The 25,939-nt window shown below is 34.9% G+C and overlaps 1 protein-coding gene across 1 annotated transcript; it reads left to right on the forward strand.

Moving 5' to 3' along the window:
• Positions 1-316: 316 nt before the first annotated feature.
• Positions 317-25,939, forward strand: wapla (WAPL cohesin release factor a). The gene is made up of 20 exons (XM_051133588.1): positions 317-532; positions 1,650-2,104; positions 4,903-5,533; positions 6,776-7,074; positions 7,224-7,339; positions 7,420-7,515; positions 7,608-7,787; positions 8,968-9,104; positions 11,718-11,829; positions 12,423-12,650; positions 14,687-14,798; positions 14,879-14,976; positions 15,782-15,858; positions 15,947-16,107; positions 16,257-16,372; positions 18,275-18,511; positions 19,818-20,025; positions 20,702-20,790; positions 23,279-23,374; positions 24,664-25,939. The coding sequence occupies exons 2-20, from the start codon at positions 1,672-1,674 to the stop codon at positions 24,727-24,729; spliced, it is 3,492 nt and encodes a 1,163-aa protein (XP_050989545.1). The 5' UTR covers positions 317-532; positions 1,650-1,671; the 3' UTR covers positions 24,730-25,939.

A 25,939-nucleotide genomic window follows, 5' to 3' on the forward strand; every position in this document is an offset into this window, starting at 1 on the left:
TTTAAAAACGTTTTTAAAAAACTTGTTGTGTTACATTCTGTAAAATATGAGTCCAAACAATGACACACTCATATGACACGGCATTACAGCCTCCTGCTGTAATATACAAATAATTTCTAACATTCAAGACCTGCCTGACCTCACGGCGAAGCCCCGCCCACAAGTCGCCGTTGTCCTCCAATCAAAACGCCCCTTCTTATTCATTTAATCGAATCGGAGTTCCGTCTGCTGCGCGGACGTCCAGTGCGCGCACCTCTGATTGGATGAGCGGCGTTGTGGTGTGACGCTAGGCTTTACGCCGACGTTGGGGGCGGAGAAGGAGGGGTGACTCTAATGGCGCATCGCAGTCCGACCGATCCAGCTCTCCACAAATAAACAACAGCAGTACTTCACGATCTGGCCTAATTTGTGCTTTTGCCAGTTGCACCGCGTTGCGGTCGCGCTTTGCCCTTTTGCTCATTGAGCAGATCGTCCGGGCTTCCTTCTAGCGGCTGCTCGGAGCACAGAGGCCCAGAGGAAAGACGGCGGATCGGTGAGTGTGCAAACATGTAACCATCTGTTAAATGAACAATGTTTCTGTTCGTAATGTAAGTCACTGAAGCAATAGTTCACCCCAAGTTAGACATTCTGTCTTCATTTACTCACCCCTGTGTTGCTTTAAACCCGCGTGACTTTATTTCGTTTGGAGAAAACAAAAGATGTTAGGCAGAATGTTAAGGTCTGACAGCCTCAGTCACCATTCACTTTCATTGTATCTTTTTCCATACACTGAAAGTAAATGGTGACTGAGGTGTCATGGTGTTGGTCTGTCTGTGTTCTTCTGAAGAAAGTCTTGCAAGTTTGAAGCAAAGTAGGGTGAGTAAATAATGAGAATTTTGCTTAAATGTTTCGTGAACTGCCCGTATAATGGTTTCAGAAACATGTTGAATAAAGAAGTTAAATGTCCCCCTCAGTTCGTTTGTTTTTATTTCTTTTAAACGCCTACTTGCACTATGGTAATCCTGTAACACTTGATAACACCTAAAATCTAAAAGAGTTTGCTTTTATGTTTTGTATCATATTTGATGCATAAGGCTTTAATTGACCATATAGCATTATATAGTGAGAATGTGGAGCTCACACTTAAAAGTTTTATTCAGAAACCCAAACTGAGTGAAAATATGCAATTTGGTGCAGATGTAATTTATATGAAGAGAGTAAGATGAAATTCTGATAACGTATAATGTAAGTCAGTGGGGTTTTTGTAAGAGTATAACAGAGTACTTACATCAAATGCATATAAATATCAATTGTCACACTGTACCTCCCAATAATATGTCTTGGTTAGACGATATTTGCATTCTTAGATTTATGATCAGAAATAAACATTCCTCAAAAGCCTGTTTTATCACTGTATCAGTTCTTAGATTTAAACATGATTTTGTGCAAACTATATAAAAGTATAAAAAGAATGAGCTCAGTCATTGGCCTGAAGGCATGTGGTACAAGTTTTGATTATGTTGATAGTTTAGAGGAATTATGTATCAAATATGATACAGTAGGCTTTATTAGGACTGAACTGAATGTGTTATTGCATGTACATCTGTAGGTTTGCTACTGCGTGCTGAGATATTGACCTTTTATTTCTTCATGTCTTCTGTTCCCCATAGAGAATATGTAACAAACGTCAACATGACGTCCAGATTTAGTAAAACATATACACGGAAAGGAGGAGAGGCCAGCTCGAAGTTTGACGAGGTGTTTTCAAATAAGAAAGCTACGCTTAGCACCAAATGGGGAGAGACCACCTATAAGGCACAGTTGGGGGTCAAACGGCCCTCGTTCAAGCCAGAGGTTCCTGAGCTGACTAAACGACCCCGCTTTGATGATGACGACAGCTCAGAGGACCCGTTTGGCTTTGATAGCGACGACGAATCCAAGACTGTCACATCGAGAGGTACTCCACAATCAGAGACGGGCTCAGATGCAGCAGGATCCGGGAACGAGCAGTTGAAGACCCAGACGGAAAAGCCCAGTCAGGGCACAGCGGTGACCGCTGTTGGTTCTTCCACGTTGGGGAGCAGCCAGAGCATCAGCACCGGGGTGTTCGGTATGAATAGCCCAGGTAAGAAAATTAACCAATCAAAGAAGTTTGTTTTTGTAGAGCACATTGTTCATGAGCACAAACACTTACCTGAGACTGATCTTACAGGGATAGTTCACCAGAAATGAAAATTCTGATTCTGGGGACTGATTCTGTCATCCAAGCCCAGATGACTTTCACAGTTGCTGCGTTCCATTCTGAAGGACTCATTTAAATCTGTGGAAAGAATCATAAGAGCAAAGTATGCATCAATTATGCACTTCAAAATTCTTCACAATTTTAAACGATTCATTTAGCCCTAACAACCAATTCATTGAAAAGATCACACTTTCTTTTACAAATCACACATTGCTGCTTCTCTTATAAATCTGTCATGAAAAAAAATAATTTTCAGTGAATGGTTTGAAGTTAGGCTTTTAAGTCTTTTGAAACACAAATTAAGATATTTTTAATATTCTGTCTTCATTTTTGTCCATTCATTGAGAGTTCACAAATCTGAAATATTTAAGCGTCACTCTGCATTAATAAAAGCATATTTAAAAATGTAGATATGAAATAAGTCTTAAGGGTTTAAAATGACATGAAGGTGAGTAAATGACAGAATTTTAATTTATGGGTGAACTGTCCCTGTAAAGTCAGGTGTAAATGGGTGCCATTGAGTCTGTAATGTAATAACCACATTAAGGCTTTGCAGTTTCTTATAACTCACAGTGAAAAATGATGTTATGACACAATTATTATTGTGCCTGTGCCATTGTTTTAATTAGCCCAAGCACCTGGCTTTGGAGTAATTTAGGGTGCTTTATTGGTCTTATTACAGGTTAGTGAATATGACCTCGTTCACTGTAGTCAGACCCATATTATGATGTCTGAGTCATTGTGATGACCTCACACCGTTGTGCTATGGTGGGGTGAAGTCACTGTGTCTTTCTGCAGCAGGTTATACTGGTTTTATTCCGTGCTGAGAATAGCAGTAACTCTGCTGAAGTCGAGGTGCTCGTGTAAGCACACTAGCATGGACTCTGGGGCTCAGCAGGATATTTTCAGCCCTATGCAGTTCAACACTTTCCCTTGGCTCTTTAGCAAGGCTAATTACAACCATTAGAGGAGCAGTGAAACAAGGACTCAGGTTGTGATAACCCTCTAAGGATCATAAAACTTCTAATAGTAATAATTATATCTACATCCGACCGTGGAAACATTTATTATGGGGTTTGAAGGAAATGTACTGTATGACTTTGTTTTGTGGAGCATAAAAGAAGATATTTTGATGATCGTGATGGTCGCTCTTTTCCATGCAGACGAAGTGAATGGAGACTGTAGCTTTCAAACTTCTAGAAAGATGCAACAGACCGTAAATCATCATAAAATCGTCCATATGATCAGTGTGCTATATCCCAAGTCTTCTAAAGTCATTGAGAGAGACAAATTGAGAGAGACTGATATCGGCAGTCAGAAGAGAGAACAATGTCAAATTTACTGTCCCTCCCATAGACACGGCATTAGAAACACCCTCGCGTAGCGTTAACTGTTTTTTTGTAACTTGACGAAAGGTGATATAATACAAAGTATATGTTATGAATGTACATACATGTTCTTAAAAATCAAAATATAAAAAAGCTTTAAAATATTTATGATGATGGTGACCGTTGAAACGCGTCATCACAGGCTTGTGAAAAGGGTCCATTACAGATGCCACAATTATGTAATAGTTCAAAGGCACCGTTACAAAAAAACTTACTTTATTCTGCTTTCTTAAGATTGAGTGAGTGAGAGTGAGTGTATTTTCCCTACAGGTTATCTTATCTTAAGGTTTTTTTTCTCATTGTTTAATGTTTTAAATGGTTACTTTTTTATTATTTAAAGAAGAAATATATATATATATATATATTTATTTATTTATTTATTATGTATATATATATATATATATGTATGTATGTATGTATGTATGTATGTAATAAATATATACATTTCTACAGTTTTACATTTTTTATCATTTTTAAAAATATCATGTTTTTATATATATATATATATATATATATATATATATATATATATATATATATGACATATTTCAACAATAATATTGTTAATATGCAATAATTTATAATATGTCTTTCGTTTAAAGAAAGAAAGGAAAAAAAATATGTATGTATATATATATATATATATATATATATATATATATACACATATACATACACACACACACACACACACACAAATTGCTATTGTTGTTTATATGTAAAAATGCTGTTTTATGTAATATTTTACATAGTATATTTCTATGGTAACGGTTTACAATGTTCATTAGTTAACTTTAGCTAACAAGTTAACATGAACTAAGAATGAACATTATTTCGACAGCATTTCTTAAGAGTTCGTTTTAGCATTTACTAATGCATTATTAAAATCACAAGTTGCTTGCTAACATTAGTTAATGCACTGTGAACGAACATGAACAAATAATGAATGACTGTATTTTTATTAATTAACATTAACAAAGATTAATAAATAGTGTAATAAATGTGTTGTTTATTGTTTGTTCATGTTAGTTAATACATTAACTTATGTTAACAAATGACACCTTATTGTAAAGTGTTACCATTTTTATAATATTTATAACATATTTTGTTTTTAAAATACAATTTTATATATATGATGTATTTTATATTGCTGTAATTTATATTCAGACAAGACTATTTTAAATAATAAGTTGTGTTTGATTAATTTTTTCCACTACAAACCAACACTTTATTAATCACACAACTTCAATCTTCAATTTCTTACTTGTTTTTTTTTTTTTTTTTTTTTTATAGCTACAATATCTCCAGCCTCATCACATGTCACTACCACTGTAGGAACCTGGAACAGATCCAGTATCACAGTAAGCAAACCAGTCTCCCAGATCTCCAGCTTAAAAACCCACAGTAGAAACATCTCCGAACTATGGGACACTTTCGGGGAGGACTCTCCTCCAGGGGCCGGCGAGGGGAGTTCTACCCAGGCTGGGAACACTTCTGATGGGCTCAAAAGCTCAGAACAGTGCCCCGCTGAACCTGAACCTCCAGTGGAACCTGTTGACTTTGAACAGCTACCGCTTCTTAAACCATCTAGCGACAGAGTGTACCGACGACCACGGAATAAAGGGACGGATAGTTCTGGAGCTGGTGATATGCCAGTTCCTGTTGTGAGTTCAACACCGGCCTCTGTGCTGGTGAAGACCACTGCTGCAGGGGTTGCCGGTAGTTCTGAAGTCAAGCCTGCAGGTCGGGGCCGGGTAAGGGACTACACGGTTCTTCACCCATCCTGTGTGTCTGTGTGTAATGTGACCATCCAGGACTCAATAGAAAGGACCGTGGATGATTTTGTCAGCCCAGTGCAAGCTGATATGGGAGAGGCGGGAACCTTCAGGAGGAAAACAGACACACAAGCTTCCAAGCCTACCAGGTGCAGTATAAACACACTCAAGTCTTTTTTTCGGTTTATATTGATTGATTATACTGATTATACTGATTAGGTTTATATTGGAAGCAGGTAATATCAGTAGTTATTTAAACAGTAATTTTTTTTGTAATGTTGTGTATTTTAAAACTCAGTATGGACTAGTGTGTGTGAATATTAGACTGCAAAAATACTATTTAAATATGAATCCTGTATCTTCTGTGTGTCTCTGTGTGAAGAAATGGCGCAGATGCGCATTTCAGTTTACCACACATACTGAAGCGTGCGTGACGCTCGTGGTGTTTTCAGCCTCTGCCGCCTCAATATACAAGTACATGAACACATAAACATAATCTCTAGAACTGCTCTAAGAGTCACTTCATGAGAATTTTACCGTTTCTTTTGAGAAACTGACGTCATGTCATATGTGACCCTGGACCACAAAACCATTTGTGAGTAGCACGGGTATTTTGTAGCAATGACCAACAATGCATTATGTGGGTCAAAATTATATATTTTTTTCTTTTATGCCAAAATTAAGATATTAAGTAAAGATCATGTTCCATGAAGATATTATGTACATTTCCTACCATAAATATATAAATAAACTTAATTTTTGATAAATAATATGCATTGCTAAGAACTTCATTTGGACAATTTTAAAGATGATTTTCTCAATATTTAGATCCTCAGATTCCAGATTTTCAAACAGTTGTATCTCGGCCAAATATTGTCCTTTATGTTATATTATATTAATATTAAATTGTTATTTTTTTTTTCATATATGTATATAAAATCATCTAATTAGAGATGCTTTTAATTATTAAAATTTAATGAAACCATTAAAATGGAATCCAAATTAAATTTGGTAAAAAATAAAACTGAATTTGAGAAGAACCTTATATTTTATAGAACCTTAATAATGTACTTTTTGAAAATTTTTAAACTTGTAATAAATTGCTGTTAAATTGTGTACGTTTCATGATGTCGATTAATTAGACATGCTTTTTGATCAGTATTATTTAATTTAACCAATAGAACAGAGTATAGACAAATTAAAATGGAAAAAATGGAATCTTGAATTTTGCAGTACGTGTTATTGTTTTACAGTTTTGCTCATAACTTTTAGCTCAATTAGCAATTAATATGATTTATTTTCTTGTGATGCAGAAAACTGTAGAACGCAGAACACTAGCATATTGTCATCTGGATTTCTCTTTTCATACTCTCTTTATAATTTTATTTTAGGTTTAGACCCACTCAGAGTAAAAGTAAAAAGGAGACGAAACTGGAGTTTTTTGGCTTTGAGGAGAATGAGGCTCAGGACACAGATGGAGATGCCACTGCATCTGGCAGCACCAGCTACAAGATCAAATACTTTGGTTTTGATGATCTGAGTGAGAGCGATAGTGAGGATGAGGACGACTCTGCAGCTAAAGAGAGGAAGAAGAATAAGAAAGCGGCGGAAGCTTTGGCAGCTAGCATGGGCAGTTCCCAGATCAACGACTCGCAGGACAGTCAACAGAGTCAAAGCAGCCTTAGTACAGGTACTCACAAGCACACTTCTTCACTAATGCATGCTTTCATTATTTCCTTTGAGCATGATGGAAAATTTAAACTACAATTATGGATAACGATTATTTGTAGAGCTATCTCTGGATTTATGATGTGTTTCCTTTTTTTAATCTATTTTCAGATTCTCAGGAGTCACTAGATGAGACAGGAGCCATAGGCTCACAGAAGGAACGACATGGAAAGCAAACCAACAAGTCAAAGGAGATCGGACGCAAGATCTTCAGCGGGCCAAAAAAAAGTAAACAGATTAACTTTATTAAAAAGCTACTTTTCAATGTTTACAATTTAAAATTGCGTTTTTTGTTTTTTTAATGCAGTCTCCTGCTAAAGCCGTATATAACGCTCGTCACTGGAATCAACCCGAGCCGGAGGAAGTGCCTCATTCTGCTTCCTCTCATACTGTGGCTGTACCTGTATGTAAAGTACTCCATTCATGACCTCTGACCTTCATTCATTTCCTGTCTTTGCACACCATAAAGTTATTGTTGTTGTTTTTCTCTTTCAGAAGGCCAGTGTGTCCAGCAGCAGCAGCAGTAGCAGCAGCAAAGACACAAACTCCCATAAAGATGATGGAGTGTTTAAAGCGCCGCCCCCTCCTCCTAAAGTCATTAAGTCTGTCACTATCCCCACTGAGCCATACCAAGACATCGTCACGGCACTAAAATGCAGGAAGGAGCACAAGGAGGTGAGCACTGCACTCTGGGAAATGATGTTAATGATTCTTTTTGAAATTTGTCCGCTTAAATCAGTGTTATTTTAGTATTCTTTTATGTTCTATTATAGTGGTAGTTTTAGATTTGATTTAAAGGATAAGTCCACTTCCAGAGCAAAAATTTACAGATAATCTTGTCATCCAAGATGTTCATGTCTTTCTTCAGTGGTAAAGAAATAGTTTTTTGAGGAAAACATTCCAGGATTTTTCTCCATATAATGGACTGCTATGGTGCCCCGAATATGAACTCCCAAAATGCAGTTTAAAAGCAGCTTCAAATTATCCCAATGCAGTTCTAAATGATCCTAGACAAAGAAAAAGATATTTTAAATACTTTTTAATCTCAAACGCTCATCATTACTCTGCCTGAACTCTGTGTATTCTGGCTCAAGACAGTTAGGGTATGTTGAAAAACTCCAATCGTATTTTCTCCCTCAACTTCAAAAATCGATTTAAAATCATCCTACATCACTGCAGAAGTACCGACCCAGTCTTTGCAAAGTGAACATACAAAGAAGATCAAACACCCTTAACAAAAAAGGTAAAACACAGATATAGGACGATTTTGAAGTTGAGGGAGAACATGAGATGGGAGTTTTTCGACATAACTCAACTGTCATGAACCGGAAAAAAACAGAGTTCAGGCAGAGCAAGACAAGACAAGTGCTTGACATTAAAAAGCATATAAATTGTGTTATTTTTATGAAAATAACTGATCGCTTTGCTAGATAAGACTCTTCTTCCTCGGCTGTGATCATTTACAACCACATCGTTTGAAGCCGCATTTAAACTGTATTTTGGAAGTTCAAACTCGAGGCACCATAGAAGTCCACTATATGGAGAAAAATGCTGAAATGTTTTCCTCAAAAAATAAAAAGTACGTTATCTGTAAATTTTTGTTCTGGAAGTGGACTTCTCCTTTAAGTTTTAATTTTGTGTGCTTTTGTAATTTTTTTTTTTTTTACATTTGTTTTTGCTTTAATATATTTTTATTTTACTCATAAGTTCTGGTCATTTTAGTACTTCATCTTAAACTTTTTATTTCAACTTTATTTTATTTCATATAGATTTAGATAACAATAACAGCGCTGACTTGAACAAGGATGTGCTCATGTTTTAATGTAACTGTTTCTTTCTTGGCCTGTGTGTGTAGTTGTACACTGTGGTCCAACATGTGAAGCACTTTAATGACGTAGTGGAGTTTGGGGAGAATCAGGAGTTCACTGATGACTTTGAGTATCTGGAGACGGGCCTGAAGAGCACACAACCCCTCAACACACGCTGCCTTAGGTGAGACAAACTGCTGAAAGTGGTATTCTGGGTGATTTGGAACCTCACACTTTTGTTTCACAGCTGTGAATTATCACAGGTAATGATTGTAAACTATGAAACTGGCTCAGTACAACTCTAAGTCGCTCGCTGCAACACATTTCGTTGCTTTTAGTATTATTTATATGCATACATAGTATTTATTAGAGGTGAAACTGCACAAATATTATGGTTTGGCTCGTTTAATGTTATTAATGTTAATATTAAAATAAATATTGCAATTATTTTTTCTTTTTTAATAAACAATAGTTTAATGAACAGATTGTTGCTCTGTCTTTAAATAAATTAAATTATATAAACAGAGCTCTACAGTGTGACTATTTCAGTCACTATTTTCTAAGATGAGTGACAGCTTTTAATCATTTTTATGGGAGTTTGTAAATGAGATATTGATTCAATGCAACAGTTAAATAAACAAGAAGTTAATATTAAGTGACTTAAATTGTCTGACTATAACACTGTTGCCTGATTTTGTTCTATTTCGTCATCAAAAATAGTTTAAAACAAGTCACAACTGAGCCACTGTGCATCTCTAATAAAAACAAATAGTTTTTTGTTTATTAAAAGTGGAACAAGCCACTTTTGTGTTCTTCTTTGCCACCTCTGTAGTCAAAATTAATTTTGTTAATACTGATTTTATTTGATTGGTAACGTATTCTACTTGTTCTTATTGTATTGTTCTATTGTATAAAATCAAATTTTTTTAAAAGCTTTGACGCAAGTGCTCCTAACAAAAAAAAAGTAAGCACAGAGCCCTGTATAAAATTATATAAAACAATCGATTGCATCTAATATAATAAACTGCACAGGGCGCTCTTTTGCACATTATATTAAATGTTACAACAAAAATGTAACAACAAAGCCCAAACTATTAAATTCAGCCGCTATTTGTTTTAAGATATAATGATAATCAACACTCAAATTAACAAATAAAAATAAAAAACTGCCTTACTGCACACAAGGCAGTTTTTAAATTAACTTCTGATTCTAATTCTAAAATTAGTTTCTACTCCAAGTTATGGCAGTGGCTGTCATAACTTATTTTCATGATATGTAAACATACATTAAATAATTAAAACATCACTAACAGGGAAAGTAAAATATAATTAATATATAGTAACAGTGCTTATATTTAGCAAAATGCTCTTTTTGTTGATGTGGACACTGAATGACTTAACCTGAGAGAAATATAATGCAACATGACATATTTACAAGCTGATTTTAACTGATTTCTTTTCGCGGCTGAAACATGCATTCTGAACCTGAAATAGCCATACCAAAACAGTTTGAATATGTGTAATGTTATACTTTTAGTATTTATGTATATTTTGACTTCACTTTGCTTATTTAACATTTATTTTGTAGTTTTTTTTTTTTTCAGTAATATTTTCTTTTAAGTTGTAAGTATTTTGACACTTTGTATTAGTTTTTTTTTGTTTACATTTTATTTTTATTTCAGTTTTAGTAATTTTAGTACTTCAGCTTATTTCTTAAAAATGTAATGTTTACATTGCATTTTATTTTAGCTTTATTTTAATGAACACTTTTCATAGTTTTAGTTACCAAAAATAAAACTGAAGCACACTAAAACCCCCATATGTGACCCTGGACCACAAAACTAGTCTTAAGTAGCACGAGTATATTTGTAGCGATAGCCAGTAATTCATTGTATGAGTCAAAATGAACATTTTTTTCTTTAATTTCAAAAATCATAAGGATATTAAGTAAAGATCATGTTCCATCAAGATATTTTGTAAGTTTCCTACCATAAAATATAAACTTAATTTTTGTTTAGTAATATGTGCATTGCTTTGGCCAAATATTGCCCAAAAAAAAAAAAAAAAAAAATTGTAAATTGTGTGTGTGTTTATGTGTGTGTGTGTATATATATATATATATATATATATATATATATATATATATATATATATACACATTTTTATATATACATGTATGTATGTATGTGTATATATATATATATATATATATATATATATATATATATATATATATATATATATATATATATATATATATATATATATATATATATATATATATATATATACAGTAGTCAACATTTGAAGTGGATCAGAAAAGTTAATCAAAGTTGGCCTAAGACAAGAATGGGTATTGTTTTGGTTTTAGGACAACTTTTATGAAATGTTTTGATCCACTTCAAATGTTGACTACTGTATATATATATATAAAAATGTGTGTGTGTGTATATATATATATATATATATATATATATATATATATATATATATATATTTTTATTTATGTATGTATGTGTATATATATATATATATATTATATATATATATATATATATATATATATATATATATATATATATATATATATATATATATATATATATATATATATATATAAACATACATATATATATATATATATATATATATATATATATATATATAAAATAATTAAAAATTATGACTGGTTTTGTGGTACTGGGTCACATATATGCAAGTTAAAATGCATTCTTACCCACAAAGACACATAACAGAAACCACTATTACATTTTTCCTCCTTTATTTTTGACTGTAGTATAATCAGTCTGGCCACGCGCTGTGCCATGCCAAGTTTCCGCATGCACCTGAGGGCCAGAGGGAAGGTGGCCCAGGTCTTCAAGATGCTCAGTGATGCCCAACAACACCCGGTGAGTGTCTCATCCAGCATATTCAACAAACCAATCACGTAAACACTAACAAATCTTTAATTTACCAACAAACCAACTAATCTGTATAACTAAGCATCATTCCAAACTGTCACAGCTCTATCACTATGAACACAGCTACAATGCTGTGTGGAAAAACAGTTTGTTTACTTCATTAGTATACATTAATTGGAGATGTAATCATCTCCGCCGGCAGACAAGGGAGAAATGCAAACAGACGCTGAGCCGTTACTCTGTGAATCTCGTTAGTTTGGTTTACACAGATGGAGCGTGAGTGTTTGCCTTAACTCTTTCGGCCTGACTCGAATTTGTGTATTGAAGGATGTTTAGTAAAAATAAATTAAATCCTCTTAATGAGTCAAGACAGATGTTTAGAATAAAGCAATAAGTCACTAGAGGCCATGCCTTCCAGTTAAGCTGTGATTTTTATAATGCTAAGTGACTTGTTTTTTAAAGTTTTGTGGTGTTTAGTTCATATCTAATGAGTCTATTTATATGCTAGTGCAGTCCTAAAAGTGTTCAGAACATCTTTTATTTTCTCTCTCTCTCTTTTGCTGCTCCTCTGGATCTGGTAGAACCTGGCTCTTTGCACGGCGTCTTTGATGTACATACTGAGTCGAGACCGGCTCAATATGGATCTGGACCGGTCCTGTCTGGAGCTGATGATCAGGCTGCTGGAACTTGAGCAGGACGACTCCGTAGCAGACCAGTTAACAGCTAAAGAGATGAGCCGAGTTAAAGAGAAGATCCGCAAACTCTGCGAAACAGTCCACAACAAACATCTGGACCTAGAAAACATCACAGTGAGTGACTTCTGTTTCTCATCTTTAGATGTCAAAACCGACACAGAAAACAAATGAATGTTTTAGAAGAAGTGTTCTTCCATTCACCTTGGCTTTGTTCAGACAGGCAGCAAAAATCCGTCTTTATGTTTAGCTGTTTGTAGCAAAGTTTTGTTGAACAGCAAAGAAAGCATAGGAAATCAAATGCAGTCTTTGATGGTTGGTATTTTTTATTTTCGACAAGTTTTCTTTATAAACATATCACTGCCTTTGAAAAGTTAGGGGTATGTAAGATTTTAAAAGCAGTATTATTGTTAAATATTATTACTTTTTAAAATCATTGTTTTAAAAAAAATACAGGATTTCTATTTGAATATATTTTGACGTCATTTATTCCTGTGATGGCAAATCTGAATTTTCAGTATTTAGTGTCACATGATCCTTCAGAAATCATTGTAAAATTTGATGCTCAAGAAACATTTCTTCTTATCTATGTTAAAGGGGTCATCGGATGCCCATTTTCCACAAGTTGATATGATTCTTTAGGGTCTTAATGAAAAGTCTATAATATACTTTGGTTAAAAATTCTCAATGGTTGTGTAAAATAACACCCTTTTACCTTGTCAAAATGAGCTCTGCAAAAATCATCTCATTCTGGTAGAAGCTGCTTTAAATGCAAATGAGCTCTGCGTGCCCCGCCCCTCTCTTTTCTCTGTGGAGTGACGAGCCTGTTGACTTCGCATTTAGCTGCGTATAGCCACTGAACTTGCTAACTAGCACATTATTAGGAAAGGCGATCACAAAGATTCATTAAAAAAAAACCTTATACTCACTTCTGCTGTAAGTGATGCTGGATCACAAATGATTCGCGTGAACATAGACGGATATATGTAGGTTGGGAGGCGCATTCCCTTCACAAACAAACGTAATCCACTGCATCTTCAGCGGCTCAGATGTCGGGAGTAAATGACAACCACTACGTTCATTATTGCATCCAGCAACACAACACCTCAATCGCTCAATTCTTTTCTAACTTACATCCCTGCTCTGGCATCAAAACATGGTAGTTGGGCTGTTACAACTGATCTGAGGTAAGACGCTCATGTCAATCAACTATCGCGGGAGCGGCCTCTGTGGGTGTGATGCCACAACGTCAGGCATCTGAGAATGGCTCGATTTGAAAAAGGAAATATTATTTTTACAGATTAATTAAAAACCACTGCATGGATTTTTATCATTATAGGGTAGATTTGTACATACACTGACAACACAAATTAATGTTCAAACAACATGTAAAAGTATACTTGGCATCCAGTGACCCCTTTAAAAACAGTTGTGTTATTTAATTTTTGTGGAAACCATGACACAGGATTCTTTGATTAATAGAAAGTTGACAGTTTTGTTCAAATTTTGTCTTCGCTGTCACTTTTGATAAATGTGATGCATCCTTGCTAAAGAAAAAAAAAAAAAAATATATATATATATATATATATATACACACACACACACACACACACACACACACATATATATATATATATATATATATATATATAAAAATATTAGCTGTCTTTAAAAAGTAAAGTGCTGCCTCAGTTTTAAAATTGAATGAGTCTTTTGAAAATATATATTTTTTTTTTTCTTAAAGAAAATGTCCAGAACTGTTACTTTTTGCATATTAGACGGGTCACTTAGCGATGGAGACACTACTGTCTCTGACGTTGAAGCGAGCCGCAGACCGGAGACAAAAAAAGATATTTTTGATGAAATACAAGAGCTTTCTAAACCCTGCATAGACAACAATGCAACTGACACGTTCAAGGTCCAGAAAGGTAGTAAGAACATCAATAAAATAGTCCATGTGACAAAAAATTAGGGTTAAACCACATGAACATGGTAGTTGTATTGCCGTCTGTGTGGGGTTAGAATGCTTTCAGATTCCATCAAAAATATCTTAATTTTGTGTTCTGAAGATGAACGATGGTCTAACTCCTATTTACTTGGTATGCACATCTGCTTAAATGCAATTTTCCAAATTGTTACTTTTTGCATCTCAGACGGGTCACTTAGCGATGGAGACATTACTGTCTCTGACGTCGAAGCGAGCCGGAGACTGGTTTAAGGAGGAGCTGCGCTTGCTTGGGGGACTGGACCACATTGTAGATAAAGGTACCCTAATTCAGTATATCTGTACTTGATTTGTATGTTTGTTGAAGGAAATGGCTACAAATATGTTTAATTTCCTTTAGTGAAAGAATGTGTGGAGAACTTGAATAAAGAAGAAGATAAAGAGAGTCTGGTGGCATCACTCTGGGGAGCGGAGCGCTGTTTACGAGTTCTGGAGAGTGTGAGTTGACACCTGATGATGATAGTAATGAAATGATAATTTTAATTGATTTCCTTTAAAGAAAAACCTGCAATAATTAAATAACCAGCAGTAATTAATAACATTGACTTTACTGACTTAATTTTATGTGTAATGATTGCTGCAGGCCACCAGTTCTCCTCTGGTGTCAGAGATACTTGCACTGTAGATCTGGTCAGTTTTTAGAAATAGCAGTAAACAGAATGAAACGGATAGGATGTAAAATTGAAAAAAGGCATTTATAAGCTAATTAAAGGGATGGTTCACCAAAAAGTGAAAATTCTGTCATTAATTATTCACCTTCATGCCGTTCCAAAACTGTAAGACTGTGTGGTTTGCCTTCGAACCACAAAAAATATTTTTTTTTTGATTAAATTCGAGAGCTTTCTGACCCTGCATAGACAGCAACACAACTGACATGTTCAAGGTCCAGAAAGGTAGTAAGAACATCAATAAAATAGTCCATGTGACAAAATAAAAAATTAGGGTTAAACCACATGAACGTGGTAGTTGCATTGCTGTCTATGCGGGGTTAGAAATCTCTAAGATTTCATAAAAAATATCTTAATTTGAATTCCAATGATGAATGAAGGTCTAACAGGTTTGAAACGACATGAGTGTGAGTAATTAATGACAGGATTTTCATTTTGGGTCCCTTTAACTGTCCCTTTAACATCTTTAAAAATGTTGTCTGCAAGTTAATGCGTCACCTTTGACATCGCTTGAGGAAAATGCATGTTATTTCTGTGTGTAATTAATTGACAGCATAATTCTCTTTCACATCCAGGTTACTGTCCATAACCCTGAGAACCAGGCTTATCTAATCGCCTACAAGGAGTCCCAGCTCATAGTGTCTTCAGCAAGGTGTGTGATGATATCGAAAGTGTAGTCGCAGTGCTGCTTTTGTATGACAGGACATTTGTCATTCTAAGGTTGTTCTTTGTGTGTGTAGGGCCCTGCATCATTGTGAGCAGATGATACAGCGTTACAGCCGAGAGGTCTCTTCATCAAGCTCCGCCCTCCCGCAGAGTAGTCATAGCAACGTGGGCAAGGCCGTGGAGGATTGTATGAGAGCCGTTATCGGAGTTCTGCTCAACCTCACACATGATAATGGTAAGAGAATTTATACAGTGCTCGCCAAGTACTGCAGTTATGAATGCAGAATGAACAAAGTGTAAAATAACTGAAATTGTAGAAATATTAAGATACGAATTAAATATAACTCTCACATCCTCTCTCTCTCTCTCTCTCTCTCCCCTCAGAGTGGGGCAGCACTAAAACAGGTGAGCAGGATGGCCTCATACAGACTGCACTGGACTGTGTTCTGAAGGTCCCACGTTATTTGCCTCAGGAGCAGAGATTCGACATCCGTGTCCTGGTGAGAATGACATTATGACATTAATTACACAGCCCTGCATTTTAATGGTACGGAGTTAAAAAATATCAGTAAAAATGTTACATAGTTTTTTCACAAAATAAGATTATATATAAAATATCTATCTATCTATCTATCTATCTATATATATATATATATATATATATATATATATATAAAAATATAAAATTTAAATTCAATTTCAATTTATCAAAATATCCACCATTAGCAGCTATTACAGCTCTGCATAATCTGGGCCTAAATTCATTGTATTCTAAACTTAATTGGCAATCAATTGTTGAAGTTATTAATGTGTGCTGACCCAAAAATCTTTTAAAAACCTGGGCCAAGTTTAAACCAGTAACCAGGCATCACAGCTGGCAAAGGGGCATGTCTGACTTTGACATGTATATATTGCCATTATTATGTAATCAAAATGAAAATTATTATTGCTGGTCTTCAATGAAAATGTCAAGTTACTTCAATGTATTTGCACCAAAAAATGATAAGGATTTATGCTGATATCGTCCAAAACCACACTTTGCCAGGGGTGTTTCCAAACTTTTAGTGGGCTGTGTGTATGTATGTATGTATGTGTGTGTGTGTGTGTGTGTGTGTGTGTGTATATATATATATATGAATATATATATGAATATATAAATATATAAAAATCTGGAATCTGAGGGTGTAAAAAATCTAATTATTGAGAAAATCTCCTTTAAATTTGTCCAAATAACGTTCTTAGCAATGAATATTACTAATCCATTTAATGTCAAAGAAATTTACACTTTTAAAATTAAAACCTAAGTTTAAAAATAGCTTTAAACTAGCTTTTAAAAATAGCTAAAAGTATCGTTTTCACACAATTTTCTGTTAGTGTTTGGACCTCCCTTTCCATTAAACATATTTTATTATACTGTCCTGGTTTTAATCCAAGTAGAAAAAATCTTTTATGAAGTACGCTCACTCAGGGACTTTAGAGAGAAAAGATTTCAGAGTTTTTATCTTATGTTAATTTAAAAAATCTTGTATAATTTTAACTGCTGTATTTTTGTGTTTGCTTGGTTTTTATTTTGTGTTTATGTGTTATTGTATTATTCCAACTCAGTTTTTGCCACAAAAATAGCCTTAGAGGCTGACAGGGCAATAAAAATAAATAACTACTTCAACTACTACTGTCGCTGTTTGGATGTAGTAAAATAACCATAGATGTTGCACAATGCATCATGTTTCCATTTCTTCTATCACTGGCCATAATTCCAACGCTGAAATTAGGATTACGCATGAAATAATGTCTTCTCATCATTCATACACATGAAAATTGGCTGAGAATTGATGTTAATAACAACAAAAAAACCTGGTTCAGAGGAATATAAGGAGTTTGACATATTATTTTTGCCAGCCCTATTATAAGATATGAGTAAGAAGATGTGAGTAAATTGACTTAAAACAGTGGGATGTATTCTTTAGTTATTTCTCAATTAAGGAATATTTGCTTCAAGTACTAAGGGAACTATTTAAGTTAACAGGGTTTAATAGAAAGTTTATGTAAATCGAAAATCTAATAAAAGGAAAAAAGAATGTCAAGCAATGAAATGAAAACAATAGAACAAAAACGCAAATGAACAAAACAGTGCTTGAGGTTTTTCAGGTTTTTAGATGTCTAACAACTGTGAAGTTTTCATCTAGACTTTGGAAAAAAGACAGTTCATTTAGCTTTGGTTCAGGGTTTTTAGGACATTTTCTTTCCCTCCTGTTGATGTTTACTTAAGACAACTGTCAGAGTTTGTACTCTGTACAGCTGACTGCTTCTATTATTTTGTTTAGTATCAACTTGTTTTTGACGTCAGGACGTGTGCCGTGACTTGTGTTTTGTGAGTGTGATGGTGTTTTATCTGTGCACAGGGTCTGGGTCTGCTGATAAATCTGGTGGAGTACAGTGCCAGAAACAGACACTGTCTAGTGGAGATGGAGGTGGACTTGAGCTACCTAATGGAGACAGAGGTAGATGTGAAGAAGGAGAATGATGTGAAGACAGAAGGAGGGGAGGAGAGTAAGACAAAACAAAAAGAGGACAAAACAGAGGCCGAGAAGGGACCCACGACAGCAAAGTCGTCAAATGCGCTGGCTGCTCTGGTTCAGGTGAATGTAGTCTCCACTTTTGATCTGCGAGATGGTTTCATATAGGGCTGGGTGATATGGCCAAAAAATTATCACAATAATTTTTTTTTCATATCAGTCGATATCAATAATTATCACAATAAATGTCAATTTTTTTTTATTTCAAGTTTAAAGGCAGATTTTTGCTACAATGTGAAAGTTGTCAAAAACCAGACCAGTTAAATATGGCTTTAAAATATTCTTTATGGTCAGAACATGACAAACACTTCATATTTGTTTAAATTCTTCACACTTTTTCCAGTCACTTTTCCTTAACAAAATAAATATCTTAACTGAAAAAAAATTCTTAGCTTTGCAAGTTTTAATGAGTAATACTGTTTCAAATCAAGAAACAGGTTTGTGTTACCTGATAATAATAATATATATAAAAAATTGGTCTGTTAGAAATACACATTTGATAGTAGCTTGAGGATGCAGATGTAGATTTGTTCATTAGCAAAATCAGTAATATCTGTAAAAAATGTAGCACCTCATATTTTTATGGTGAAATTTAATTATTCTGACTGTTTGAGTGTTTTTTTTTTTTTTTTAAATTGACCATTACTCTTCCATAGTATCATCCATAGATCATGATAACAACAGTTAAAACCACAGATCTGGCACCTCAGTACCATGGTAAAAATGTAATATGGTTCCTAGGTATTTGTATGAAAAACCGTAGTCTAAATACATTTACTATAAATGCATAAATGCTATTTAATCACAAAAACAACAAATTATATTCCATTGCTTCTCTATCAATACATTTAATACATGTCTACATTAATAATGTAATAATTGGGGGCGTGGCCTAATGGTTAGGGAGTCAAGCTTGTAACCGAAAGGTTGTGGGTTTGAGTCCCAGGTCTGGCAGGGATTGAAGGTGGGGGGAGTGAATGTTTTCATCAGCGCGCTCTCCACTCTCAATACCATGACTGAGTTGAGTCCCTTGAGCAAGTCACCGAACCCCCAACTGCTCCCTGGGTGCCGCAGCAATAGCAATATGGCTGCCCACTGCTCCGGGCCTGTGTTCATGGTGTGTGTGTGTGTGTGTGTGTGTGTGTTTGTTCACTACTCACTACTGTGTGTGTGCACTTGGATGGGTTTAATGCAGAGCACAAATTCCGAGTATGGGTCACCATATTTGGCCACCCGTCACGTCCTTTCCTTAAAATTTGACAGAAATATATCCACATTTCTGACACAATATCACTATGTAAAAGTTTCATATGGCCATGCAAGTGTGATAGATATTGGCCAATTAAACCAATTGTTTCTGTTTGTGTAGCTCTTTCTTGAACGGGAACAAGCAGCAGTGTTAGCCGAGGCACAGACTGATGACCTCATAAGTGAGGCGCCCAAATCTCAGGCAGACCAGAGTGGAGAGTGGAAGGAAACATCTGGAGAGATCCAGTGGGTCGCCTCGGAAACAAATGACACAAATGACACAAATGACAAGAAAGAAGAGGAGGAAGAGGAGCTTGACCTCAATAAAGGTATGAATTACATGTTGTGACTTGGCTTGGATTTGATTTGGCTCGTCTTGTCTAGCTCTACGATGCGCATGCGTATTCTGTGTAATCTGGGTCAAGACAGGGTAGGTTGATAAACTCACCACTCTCATTTTCTCCTCCAACTTCAAAATCATCCTTCATCGCTGTTTTGTGAAGGGCGTGTGACCTCCTTTACATGTTCACGGGGTCGGCCCTTCTGCAGTGATGTAGGACGATTTTGAATTTGGAAAAGAGAGAATGAGATGGGAGTTTTTCGACATACCCCAACTGTATTGACCCGAATTACAGAGTAAGAATATAGAATATAGCTGCATGTTTCAAAGCACTTCAGTGGACCTTTAATACTATTTTTTTAAATATTTCCCTATGCAGATTTTGTAACAGCCACTACACAGTTTACAATCATAACACTTTTTTTTTTTTTTTTTTTTTACTGAACAATGGATGAAATTTCAGACTTTTTATTGTTTAGTGAAATTTCACTGAAATGAACCAGAATCATTTGATATATAAAATTATTGTGTGTATGTGTATATATGTGTTTGTGCGTGTGTGTGTAAATTTAAACAAATAAATACATAAATAATATCCTAATAATTCACTTGATTTTATATTTAGAGGCAAGCTTTAATGTAAATGTCCTGTCTTTCTTTTTCAGCCCTGCAGCATGCTGGGAAACACATGGAGGACAGCATTGTGGCGTCATACTCAGCTCTTTTGCTTGGGTGTTTATGTCAGGAGAGTCCGGTGAGCATCACTTCTGTCATACTTTCGTTGCTCCAGAGAGCAGCTAGTTGGTTAGTTTTAAACCAAAGCAGCTTTTTAGTTTTGTGCATTTTTTTTTTGTGACTTTAGAGCCCCTTACAGTTGAAGGGATAGTTCACCACAAAATTAAAATTCTGTCAATAATTACTCTCCCTCGTGTCATTCCAAACCCATAATACCTCAGTTCGTCTTCAAAACACAAATGAAGATATTTTTGATAAAATCCAAGAGCTTTCTGACCCTGCATAGACAGCAACATAACTGACTCGTTCAAGGCCCAGCTCATTAAATAAAGTCGTTATTTTTGTTTTCTTTGCACACAGAAAGTATTCTAGTAGCTTTATAACATTACGGTTGAGCCACTGATGAAACATGGACTACTTTAACAACATCCTTACTACCTCTTTGGGTCTTGAACGTGCCAGTTGCATTGCTGTTTATGCAAGATCCAAAAGCTCTCGGATTTCATCACAAATGAATTGCATAAAGTTAGAAATCTCAGTCAGATTGCTTGAAGTTCCTGAGCCTGAGCCATTTTTTTCAGGTCCACTTACAAATTCTCAATTGAAGTCTGGACTCTGACTAGGCTGCCTCAGGGTATTAATGTTGTTTTTAAGCCATTCCTCTAGCTTTGGCTTCATGCCTGGGTTTACTGTCTTGCTGGGAAACAAATCTTCTCCCATGTTGCTGGTGTCTTGCAAGTTTCCCTTCAGAATTTCCCTCTTCTGTTGCATTCTTTGGACCCTTATACGCCTTTCTAGGGCCTGGCACAGAGAAGCATCCCTGTGGGATGATGCTTCGCCACCATGATCCGCCATGAGGATGGTGTGTTTCTGAGTATGCTCAGTGTGTAGCTTACACACAACATCACGTGTAGTCTGATGGCCAAAAACTTGATTTTGATCGTATCAGACTCAAACCTTCTCCAGCTGGATTCAAAATCTCCCACATTCTTTCTGGAAAACTCTAGCTGAGATGTCATATGACATTTTTAACAGTGTCTTTCTCTGTAGCCCTTTTCCATGAAGCTGTGAGTGCTGAAACAACTTGGTAACAGTTCTGCACGGTCTCTCGCATCTCTTCTATTGAAGCTTGTAGCTCCCTCAGGGTTGTCATGGGTAGATTTACAGCTGTGCCAGTACTTTTTCTATTTCTTACCTGATATAACAGTACTCCCAGTGTTTTTCAGTGATTTGGAAAACTCCTTGTATCCATCCCCTGTCTTGCACTTTTCAATTACCTTTTCACTGAGTTGCTTGGAGTGTTCTTTTTATCTTCATGGTGTATGTTCTGCCACAATAATGGAGAAGGTTCACCAGACGTTGAACCTTACAGATAGATGTGTATTTATACTATAATCAGCTGAAAACTTGTGACTGCACACGCATAATCATGCCACTGATAATGTAGGTTTATCATTAAAGGTCATAGATGCATTTAAAGTCCTAAATTATATGTGACCCTGAAGCACAAAACCAGTTTTAAGTACCACAGGTATTTTTGTAGCAATAGCTAACAATACATATGGGTCAAAATTATCGATTGTTCTTTTATGCCAAAAATCATTAGGAGATTAAATAAAGATCATGTACAAAATATCTTGATAGAACATTTCTTACCATAAATGTTAAAACTTAATTTTTGATTAATAATATGCATTGCTAAAAACTTCATTTGGACAACTTTAAAGGCAGTTTAATTTATTAATTTATTTATTTATTCGTTCATTTTATTTATTTATTTATTTATCCATCCACCCTCAGATTCCAGATTTTCAAATAGTTGAACCAACTAACAAACCATACATCAATGTAAAGCTTATTTATTCACCCTTATGGCTGGTTTTGTGGTCCAGGGTCACATATTTTATATTTTAAAATTAGGATTTGGTTACTTTATTCTAAAAGATATATTTTGAATTTTGACATTATTATTTTTTTCTGTTGATCAGTGGCAAGAAAGAAAAATTAAGAAATTAAGTCTGTTGTTAAATGATATGTCCAAGGCTGTTTTAAAAACACTACTGTTTGAGCACAGTAATTTTTTATTTATTTATTTATTTATTACTTATGCATTTATTTTTGTTGTTTGTATTTTATTTAATCATTTGTGTGTGTATTGGAAAAAATTGAATCTTTTATTCAGCAAAGATACATTAAATTGTTCAAAAGTGATAGTAAAGACATTTGTAATGTTACAAAAAAATGTATTTTGGTAAAACTTTGCTATAAGGTTCATTAGTTAAATACATTAGTTAACATAAACTAGGAATGAGCTTTTATTTTAAGTTGTAATAATATTTCATATAATTGCCATTTTTACTGTATTTTAGATCAGATGCAGCCTTGGTGAGCATAAGAGACGTCTTTCAAAAATACACTACCAAAACGGAAGAGACATCTTCTAAAAAAAAAACTGTTTTGTTAATTAATTTAAAATTTTAGTTTAAATTTTACATTTTCTTTTTCAGTTGAATGTGAAAACCGTACGGGAAAATCTTCCTAAGGGAGACTTCTCTATCATGACGGAAATGTTGAAGAAATTCCTTAATTTCATGAACCTGACGGTAAGTACAACCAATGATATCAAACATTTTGCACCTTACAAGTGTTACATGATTTTACCAATGAATAGAAATAACAGCAAAACTTTATAAGTGGTCAAATATAATTCATTTTTAATGCAAATTCTTTTGTACATATTGCATGATTGCATACTGAAAAGGCATCCAAATATGGTTTTAGTGGTCCTAAAAAACCCAAAAAAGGCATGTAAATGTGGTTTCAATGGTCAAATCAGAGTGTGTCTTGGCTGTATTTGCACCTGTCTTTTAATGTGTTATCAAATTGGAATCTGTGGCCAGTTGCATAAACCGCTTAGACTAGTTTTACAAGACACTAGACACCTCATTGTTCTGCATAACTTTTTAATGTCAGTTACATAAAAACATAGAATGATGTAATTTAACTCTGAAAAGTAAGACTGATAACCACTGTTAGTTAGTCAAACTAGTTCTTAAAAGAGAAGTCCGCTTCCAGAAGAACAGTGTACAGCTAATGTACTCACCCGCTTGTCATCCAAAATTTTCATATCTTTCTTTTTTCAGTCGTAAAGAAATTGTTTTTTAAAGAAAACATTTCAGGATTTTTCTCCTTAAAATGGACTGATATGGTGCCCTGACTTTGCACTTCCTAAATGCATTTTAAATGCGGTTGTAAATGATCCCAGTCGAGGAACAAGGGTCTTATCTAGCGAAACGCTTGGTTATTTTCATAAAAATAATACAATTTATATCCACCTTATTTTTCCCATAAGAGTGGGTGCAGCCATTTGTACATTTTTGTGTCTGGCTTCCGGTCTCATCCACTTACAGCTATTTTTAGCTGCACAAAAAGCTGGTTTTGCTGCTTGATATTGCACACTGGTGTGTCTTACCATATTATTTTAATGTATTATCTTGATTATGAACTCACTGGTTTGTAGTGCAGACTGTTTTACCATTTACTTCGATATTCTTTTCGTTATTTCCCTGTGGCGGATTATTGAAGCCGCATTTAAACTGCATTTTGGAAGTTCAAACTCAGGGCACCATATCAGTCCATTATATGGAGAAAAATTCTGAAATGTTTTCCTCAAAAAACAATTTCTATACGACTGAAGAAAGAAAGACATGAACATTTTGGATGACAAGGGGGGTGATTGTGTTTATACAGCTGGCCCCTAGTCACCATGCATGCAATGTAATGCCAGGTGTAGGGTGCCACTGATGTTATAAAACGTGCGGCTGTGCTCTCATGTCTGACAAGTGACATTTAAATCAGTTTTTAACTTCTCTCTGTTCTTTCCTGTTGTCAGTGTTCTGTTGGAACCACAGGACAGAAATCTATCTCACGGGTGATTGATTATTTAGAGCACTGTTAGCAGAGGTGTCGCAGTTCCCCCTCTTCCGTGGGATAAATCTGGACCTGGCAACGTGCCTTAGGCCCTTCAGGACGAGAGGCAGCAGATCCGGCTGTAAAGGTGGTTAAGCGTCGCTACGGTCACGTCACCCGATTGGCTCGCTGCAGAGACTTTCATGTGTTTTTTTTTTCTCTCACTTTGTTTTTGCTTGTTTTTTACATTGTGTGTTTTTCAAATGCTGTCTTTCTCTCATGCTCACACATATACACACACTCCGCTGTGTGTTTGCATAATATTTGTTTTTTGAAGCACTGATCCTCATGTAAAACACAAACTAAGCTGTTTTGAAACAAAAGAATGATTTTAAGCTAGTTGTCCTTGTTTGTAGTGTAAAGATTTACACTAAACCTAGTAACTTATTGAGATTTCAAACACTGAGGGCTGAGGCTTTGTTCACACTGTGGGCAAATCCACTTTGGTTTTCAAATCTGAGTTTTAGGACTGGCTGTTTACACAAGATGTTTGTTCAAACAGAACAGTCTGTATCTGTAATATTTACATTAGTAAAGAGAATTTCTTGTACAAGGACAGAGTTGTAGAAACTGGAAAACTTTGCCTCTCATGAACACAAGCATTAAGAGGCATTTTATGCATTCTGTAAAATACACCGTTTGGGGTCTGTAAGATTTGTTTTTAATGTTCCTGAAAGATCTTATGCTCACCAAGACTGAATTTATTTGGTAAAAAATACAGTAATATTATGAAATATTATTACAATTCAAAATAAGTGTTTTCTATTTGAATACATTTTAAAAGTAGTTTATTCCTGTGATGGTAAAACTGAATTTTCAGTCACTACTTCAGTTTTCAGTGTCAGTTGACTTGCTGAATAAAGTGTTCTTTTATTTTAAAAAAAAGAAATCATACTGGACCCAAACATTTTGATTAGATTTGAGTAGACGGGTCAGCAAAAAAACAAAAAGAAAGCAAATCGTTTTTGCTGCCAGTCTGAAGAAAGCCTAAGATGCCTAATGAACCAAAGACCTTGCAAATATGAAAACAAACAAACATTCATCAATTAAGGTGAAATTTCCTTGTGTTTTTTTTTTTGGAATCCTGTAGTCCTACTTAAAGAGTGTTTTATGATCATGTCATTGTTTCTTTCACATATACTGAAACCAAGCTATTATGTTTGATTTCTTTTAAAACTACACACTACGTTAAAAGTTTT

This window comes from Labeo rohita, chromosome 17, assembly GCF_022985175.1.
Source record: "Labeo rohita strain BAU-BD-2019 chromosome 17, IGBB_LRoh.1.0, whole genome shotgun sequence".
Lineage (NCBI taxonomy): Eukaryota > Metazoa > Chordata > Actinopteri > Cypriniformes > Cyprinidae > Labeo > Labeo rohita.

Coding starts and splice junctions, on each gene's coding strand:
- wapla (XM_051133588.1), top strand. CDS start 1,672: ATGACGTCCAGATTTAGTAAAACATATACACGGAAAGGAGGAGAGGCC. Junction 7,075..7,223: donor TCAAAGCAGCCTTAGTACAG/GTACTCACAAGC, acceptor ATCTATTTTCAG/ATTCTCAGGAGTCACTAGAT. Junction 14,799..14,878: donor GGACCACATTGTAGATAAAG/GTACCCTAATTC, acceptor AATTTCCTTTAG/TGAAAGAATGTGTGGAGAAC.